This window comes from Nicrophorus vespilloides, unplaced genomic scaffold, assembly GCF_001412225.1.
Source record: "Nicrophorus vespilloides isolate i.1.1-1 unplaced genomic scaffold, Nicve_v1.0, whole genome shotgun sequence".
Taxonomy (NCBI): Eukaryota; Metazoa; Arthropoda; class Insecta; order Coleoptera; family Silphidae; genus Nicrophorus; species Nicrophorus vespilloides.
In genome coordinates this window covers 1-7,152 of record NW_017099070.1, presented here as the reverse complement: position 1 = coordinate 7,152, position 7,152 = coordinate 1, and the positions used below count along the sequence as shown (strand labels likewise).

The 7,152-nt window shown below is 37.0% G+C and overlaps 5 protein-coding genes across 5 annotated transcripts; all 5 read left to right on the top strand.

Annotated features, from left to right (window-relative positions):
* The first annotated feature begins 793 nt into the window (after positions 1-793).
* Positions 794-1,519, top strand: LOC108563946 (serine protease inhibitor dipetalogastin-like). The gene has a single exon (XM_017922791.1). It carries the CDS (start codon positions 833-835, stop codon positions 1,472-1,474), a length of 642 nt encoding a protein of 213 aa, XP_017778280.1. The 5' UTR covers positions 794-832; the 3' UTR covers positions 1,475-1,519.
* A 1,107-nt stretch (positions 1,520-2,626) lies between these two features.
* Positions 2,627-3,115, top strand: LOC108563943 (four-domain proteases inhibitor-like). Its single transcript, XM_017922788.1, has one exon. The coding sequence runs from the start codon at positions 2,627-2,629 to the stop codon at positions 3,113-3,115; it is 489 nt and encodes a 162-aa protein (XP_017778277.1).
* A 764-nt stretch (positions 3,116-3,879) lies between these two features.
* Positions 3,880-4,536, top strand: LOC108563942 (serine protease inhibitor dipetalogastin-like). Its single transcript, XM_017922787.1, has one exon. It carries the CDS (start codon positions 3,880-3,882, stop codon positions 4,534-4,536), a length of 657 nt encoding a protein of 218 aa, XP_017778276.1.
* Positions 4,537-5,251: 715 nt separating this feature from the next.
* Positions 5,252-6,035, top strand: LOC108563947 (serine protease inhibitor dipetalogastin-like). The gene has a single exon (XM_017922792.1). The coding sequence runs from the start codon at positions 5,273-5,275 to the stop codon at positions 5,918-5,920; it is 648 nt and encodes a 215-aa protein (XP_017778281.1). The 5' UTR covers positions 5,252-5,272; the 3' UTR covers positions 5,921-6,035.
* A 254-nt stretch (positions 6,036-6,289) lies between these two features.
* LOC108563949 (serine protease inhibitor dipetalogastin-like) lies at positions 6,290-6,928 on the top strand. The gene has a single exon (XM_017922793.1). It carries the CDS (start codon positions 6,388-6,390, stop codon positions 6,904-6,906), a length of 519 nt encoding a protein of 172 aa, XP_017778282.1. The 5' UTR covers positions 6,290-6,387; the 3' UTR covers positions 6,907-6,928.
* Positions 6,929-7,152: the final 224 nt, after the last annotated feature.

Here is a 7,152-nt window from a genome sequence, read left to right as displayed (position 1 = left end):
TTTTTTTTCTAAGAAAAAAAAAACATCCACGTTCTTTTAGTTAAATTTTGAATACTAAATAATAGCAACAAAATTGTAAATTAATTTTGTTCAACAATAATCATTGTTTAATAATCTTCATTCTACATTTTTTATTTTTAAGCTATTGAATTATAACTTAATTTTAGTTTTAGTCACAATCATGTAACTTAATTGAATCTGACTAAAAAAAAATGAACTTTCAAATAGAAACGTTTCTTTTATGACACTTTTATACATCGCAATTATTTGGTTCAAAACAAAAAAAATAAACAAAACAATTGTCAAAGCCAACCAATACTATTTGTGTGAATTACGATGACGTTTGTAATCCTCAGTTATTTAAGCAAACAATTCAGATTTTTTTTTTCAATTGTTTCAAAACGATTACTTGATTATAACGTCTGCATTCTTTTACGTTGACTTTTAATAATCCAGTTAGAAATTATTTTATGTCAAGAATTACTTTCTAAGAAAAAAAAACATCCACGTTCTTTTAGTTAAATTTTGAATTCTAAATAATAGCAACAAAATTGTAAATTAACGTAATTATTGTAATTATTCAAATAGCAAAGTCTTTCTTTTCGCTTAAAATTCACGATTATTTACAAGAGTATTATTATTATTAATTTAATTGAAGAGTGTTTGCTTAGATAAAGGAAAAACTCCACTTAATACGTGCATAAATTATTTAGATAAAGCGTAATCCACTTAATCTGTGTGCAAATGCAGGTAAAAGCAAATGCATTGTGATTTTGATATATAATGTGGTAGACTTTCGTCAGAGTTCAGTAGAAACGTTCTCAAGACCAAGATGAAATCTGTTATCGCAATACTCGCTTTCGTTGTGGCCTTTGCCGCAGCCGAGCAAGATCCTTGCATTTGCACTAAGATATACAACCCAGTATGCGGCAGCGATGGCGTAACCTATGGCAACCCCTGCATGCTGAGATGTCACCAGGCAACTAGAGACGCATCCGTCCTCCTCTACTACTACGGCTCCTGCGATGAGCCCCATACCTGCCCTTGTCACTTAAATTGGGCACCTGTATGCGGTAGCAACGGAAAATCCTATGGTAATCTTTGCGGTTTGGAATGCGACCAGCAGGTGGATTCCGATCTGCAGCTCGTCCACCAAGGATTATGCATTGAATCGAGGAATTCGGATTGTTCATGCTCCGACGTCGAATTCCCAGTGTGCGGAAGTAACGGTGTCACCTACGACAATCCGTGCCTGCTGAAATGCGCCAAAAGATCCGACCCTTCCATCGAGCTTGTCAAATTGGGCAAGTGCGTAGCCTCGAGGGATTCCAGAGCTGCTGGCTGCAACTGCCACAACCGATACGAACCAATGTGCGGCAGCGATTTCGTCACCTACCACAACGCCTGCCAGTTCGACTGCATCAATAAATACAATCCGGGTGTCTTTCTGTTGTCAATCGGCATTTGCTGGTAACTGTCACATCTAACGAATGAAATACATATGCCTATCAATTGAAAACTGTTGTTTTAATGTGAAATTATATAATATTGTTTTCCTATTCCTCAATGTCAACAAATCTTACGTTGATATTTTGAAAGATGTCAATGCAAATAAATAATTTTCATAATTTCGACAAAATCTACAGAATTATTTCTTTTTTTTTTAATTAATACAAGTCTAACAAAATATTCTAATAAGACTATTTTAAAAATAAATAAAGGTTACTTAAGCAATCAACATTAAATATTTAGTAAATAATTCGAAAAAATAATTGTTAAAGTTAATATTTTCATAAATCGCGAGATGTCGCTCCAATAGATTCTAGTGTAAAATTTGTTATGATGCTGTTTGAAAGTACAATTTTGTTTGGAAAAAAGATTAGTTGATGTCAAATTGTCAATTTTCATTACCGTTTAGTTTATTGCAGACCCAAAAGATGGCGAAAAAATCGTTTTTCTCTTTTCCACTTACACACGTACTAAAATGACGTAATCTATTATAGTCTTTATGAAATTTAGACGTAGTTCATTGTATATAGCATATTTAAAGAAAATACAATTGAATTTACATTAACTATTGGTTTTCTAGACAAAACAATTTGTTTCTATGGTTACCAATTTATGTTTTATGTAGATTAACTTTTTCAATCAATATAAAATAAAAGACAAATAGAAATATAGGGTGCAACAAATTCTTGTTTCATTTTTTTTTTATAATAATTGAAGGTAAATTTCCATCAAGATTTGCAAACGTTCCATTTCCATAATTAAATACGTTAACACAATAGGATTTACAGTGTAATTGTTAATTAGTCTTTAAGCAAATTGTTTAATCTTGTGTTGGTGAAGAAATACAATGAATCGCTTTGTTCATATGATAAGTTGTAAGCTTATGTAGTCTTCAAGTAACAAAGGCAGTGGCTGGCGAAATTACGCAAGATGCATAGTCCAAGTGAAGTATGGATGTGAGCTTACTCTTGTTTAATTAACAATAGTATGAATTTTTACAAAGTGTTCATGTTGCTAAGAAATTTGTGAATTTTCGCTGCTAAATATAGAATTCGTGTGCATATAAATTTGATGTTCGTGAGTGGATTTGGTACAGTTTCTCAGCATCCTGAACAACATGAAGATCATCATCTTTGCATTTGCCGCCGTTTTGGGTCTGGCCGTTGCCGACGACGTTTGCCCATGCACGTTCGAATATGTACCTGTCTGCGGATCGAACGGCAGAACTTATGCCAACCCATGCATCTTGAGATGCGCCCAGAAGACCGACGATGTCCTCCAATTCTTCTACCCTGGTAACTGTGGAACACCCAACTTCGATTGCCCATGCACCAAGGAATTGAATCCGGTGTGCGGCACTAACGGTTTCACCTACGCCAACCCATGTCTGTTCAGATGCGCCAAGAAGACCTTCGAGTCCATCGAGATCGTTTACAGCGGAGAGTGTGGAAACCCGAGGGAAACCAGGAACTTGGACTGTCCTTGCACCAAGGAATACGATCCGGTTTGCGCTACGAACGGAGTCACCTATGCCAACCCTTGCCTCTTCAGATGCGCCAAGAAAACCTTCGATTCCATCGAGATCGCTCACTATGGAAAGTGCTAGTTTGCACCCAGTCTGCGCCAACAACGGAATGACTTACATCATCTTATGCAAGCTTGAATATGCCACCAAATAAACGACGACAATCTTGACATAAATTGTAGAAAGAAACATAAAATAATGTAAAAGAAGAAAAATAAATGCAGTGAACATTACAATCTCATTATTAACTACTTTCCTGATCCTCCTATCAACTTCTTAATTATGTTTATAACTAAATTCACGTTGCAACAATTGAATTTAATCACAATGCATATGAATTTAAAGCTGATACAAATCTCTTGTAAAATGTATCTTCACGTTTCATTAAATATTTTAGCAACCACGCATCGAAAATACAAGTTTGAATACTTAAGTCAAACAGATTTGTATCTGTTACGGTTTTCCTTTAAAAAACGTTTTTAACACTCGCAAATTTCAGTGTCTTCACACGTTAGTGATTTTCACGGAAACCGTAGAAGATTGAATAGATTTAAAAGATGCATATGAAATCTGGATGTTCTATTAATTATAATAATGACATTCGGTCGCTGTGAAGGATTTCAATCCATCTTTTCCTGCTTGTATTTTGTTTTATTAACATCTTCAAACTATTCCCCACTTCAACGCAATAGACTTTGCACTACAATAAGTGCACTTAATCTCCAGCTAAATTTGCAAATGGTTTATTCGAAATAATAATGTAGATTGGATTCAGTTAAGATTTCCATACATAAATTGGTCTTGAATAGGCAGATTGAGAACAGTTTGTCAGCATCCTGGACAACATGAGGATCATCATCTTTGCGTTTGCCGCCGCCGTTCTGGTTCTGGCCGTTGCCGACAACAACTGTCCATGCTCGTCGGAATATCTACCTGTCTGCGGATCGAACGGCAAGACTTATCCGAACCTGTGCTCGCTGCAGTGCGACCAGAAGAACGACACGTCGCTGAAGTTGCTGTACACGGGAAAGTGCGGATTTCCCACCGAAATGGAGACCAGAGATTCGCAGTGTCCATGCACGAAGGAGGTGAATCCGGTGTGCGGAAACAACGAAGTGACGTACGCGAATCCTTGCCTGCTGAGATGCGAGCAGAAGACCGACGGTGTCCTCCAATTCTTGTACCCTGGTAACTGCGGAGTACCTGTTTTCGATTGCCCGTGCACCAGGGACTTGAATTCGGTGTGCGGCACCAACGGTTTCACCTATACCAACCCTTGTCTCTTCAGATGCGCCAAGGAGACCTTCGATTCCATCGGGGTCGCCTACAGCGGCGAGTGCGGAAACCCGAGGGAATCCAGGAACGTGGACTGTCCCTGTTCATTCGGCTACTTGCCAGTTTGCGGCAGCAGCGGCGTGACTTACGACAACAAATGTCTGTTGGAATGCGACCAGAAACGCGACACAACACTTACTTTACTCCACTACGGATTTTGCGAATAACTCAAATCAAAATTACATATAAAATATATAAAATAATGTAACTAGAGTTTGTTTATTTTTTTTTGTAATAAATATTATAATATGTGTACTAATACTGTTTTTAACAAATGCTTTAATTCCCACCATCCACTTTGTTTAATAAATTCTTAAAAAATTCAAAAAAATAACAACTTTTTTTTTCAATATTGTCATAAAAGAAACGTTACTACGTTATATATTTTGAACTTTTAAACGAATTAATATTAAAAAAATTTGATCTTAACCAATATTTTACTAAATATTTCCCATTATAACTTGGGCTAAAAGATTACAATTATAAAGAAGTAATTGTTTGTATAATGAGTGTCATAAAAGAAACGTTACTTCGTTATATCTTTTGAACTTTTAAACAAATCAATGTTAACAAAAATGATTCTAACCAATATTTTACTAAATATTTTCTTGGGCTAAAAGATCAGTTCTACAAACAACTATAAAGAAGTAATTGTTTGTATAATGAGTGTCATAAAAGAAACATTACTATAGCAACTTTACAATTGTGTTGCTAGGAAGAATTAGAATCTATTTCAAAACAATTACTACTTAAACACAATAGGCTTTTGCACCGCAATAAATTTAAAGTAAATCTTTAATTAAATTTGCATGTGGTTTAATTGAGACCTGGAGATTAGACGTTCGTATATAAATTGGTCGTGAATAGTGGATGTTGGTACAATTTCTCAGCATCCTGAACAACATGAAGGTAATCATCTTTGCTCTTGCCGCCGTTTTGGCTCTGGTCGTTGCAGACGATTGCCCTTGCACCTATGAGTATAATCCAGTGTGCGGAAGCAACGGACAGACATACTCCAACCCGTGCCAGCTGAGATGCGCCCAGCAGACCTACGCCGACCTCAGATTCTTCTACCCTGGTAACTGTGGAACACCCAACTTCGATTGCCCATGCACAAGAGAATTCAGACCGGTGTGCGGCACCAACGGTTTCACCTACAACAACCCGTGCCTCTTCAGATGCGCCAAGGAAACCTTCGATTCCATCGAAATCGCATACGAAGGATTTTGCGGAAACCCAGTGGAAACCAGGATCTTGGACTGTCCTTGCACCAGGGAATACCGTCCGGTTTGCGCTACAAACGGAGTCACCTACGCCAACCCTTGCCTCTTCAGATGCGCCAAGAAGACCTTCGAGTTCATCGAGATCGCTTACAGCGGAGAGTGCGGAAACCCGAGGGAAACCAGGAACTTGGACTGTCCTTGCACCAAAGAATACGATCCGGTTTGCGCAACGAACGGAGTCACCTACGCCAACCCTTGCCTCTTCAGATGCGCCAAAAAGACCTACCACTCCATCGAGATCGCTTACAGCGGAAAGTGCCTACAATAAATATGTGCTGGAATGTCACCACAAATGCAACATAAACCTTTTACAATCCACTAGAAAGCTAAAACATTATACACGAATCAAGCAATAGAATAAATATTACAAATCGCAATAATAATTTTGTTTTTAACTAATTCCTCTATGCTCTTAGTATAAACTTAAATACTATCTATTAAAATTATAAATTGAATGACATTTGACGTAACCTCAATGAAAACAAAACATGGCTACCAAAAACAAAATCGAAACACTTTATGATGACACACTTAGTTTTTTTACATCAAACAAAACAAAAATAATTTTTTCCTTCTTAAATACAGTAGGCCTTGCACTGCATCAAATGTACACTTAACCTTCTAGTAAATTTGCAAATCATCTGAAGGTTAAACTGATTGGAGATAAAAAAAAAAACGTATATAAATTGATTCTGAAGAGCAGATCGAGTACAGTTAATCAGCATCCTGGACAACATGAAGGTTATCATCTTTGCTCTTGTCTCCGTTTTGGCTATAGTCGTCGCCGACGATTGTGAGTGCACCAGAGAGTACAATCCGGTTTGCGCGAACAATGAATTGACGTACGAAAACCCGTGTCTCTTGAGATGCGCCCAGGAGACCGACGATGCTCTCCAATTCTTCTATCCCGGTGAATGCGGATCACCCAATTTCAATTGTCCATGCACCAGGGAGTACAGACCGTTTTGCGGTACCAACGATTACACCTACGCAAACCCTTGCCTCTTCAGATGCGCCAAGAAAACCTTCGAGTTCATCGAGATCGCGTACAAAGGAAAGTGCGGAAACCCGAGGACAACCAGCAAGTTTGAGTGTGGATGCTCATTCTTATACAATCCAGTCTGCGCCAGCAACGGAGTGACTTACAGCAACGAATGCGATCTGGAATGCGACCAGAAACATGACAAACAAGTTTCCCTAATCCACATAGGAGAATGCGAATATGTAAACCAAAAATATACAAGAATCATCTAATAATGTTAATTAATAGAATAAATGTTGCAAATTTCAATAATAATAGTATTCTTAACTAATTCCTCTACGCTGTCATTAAGTCTATCCTCTTTCAAAATAATAAATTGTAATGATAAATTGACGTAACCTAAATGAAAAGAAAATGTTGACGAAACAAAATGATTTTTTTTTTAATTAGTTTCTATATCAATTTTTTTTTCATTTAAATCATCTTTTTTTTTTCTTTAAAACATTGCATGTTTGATT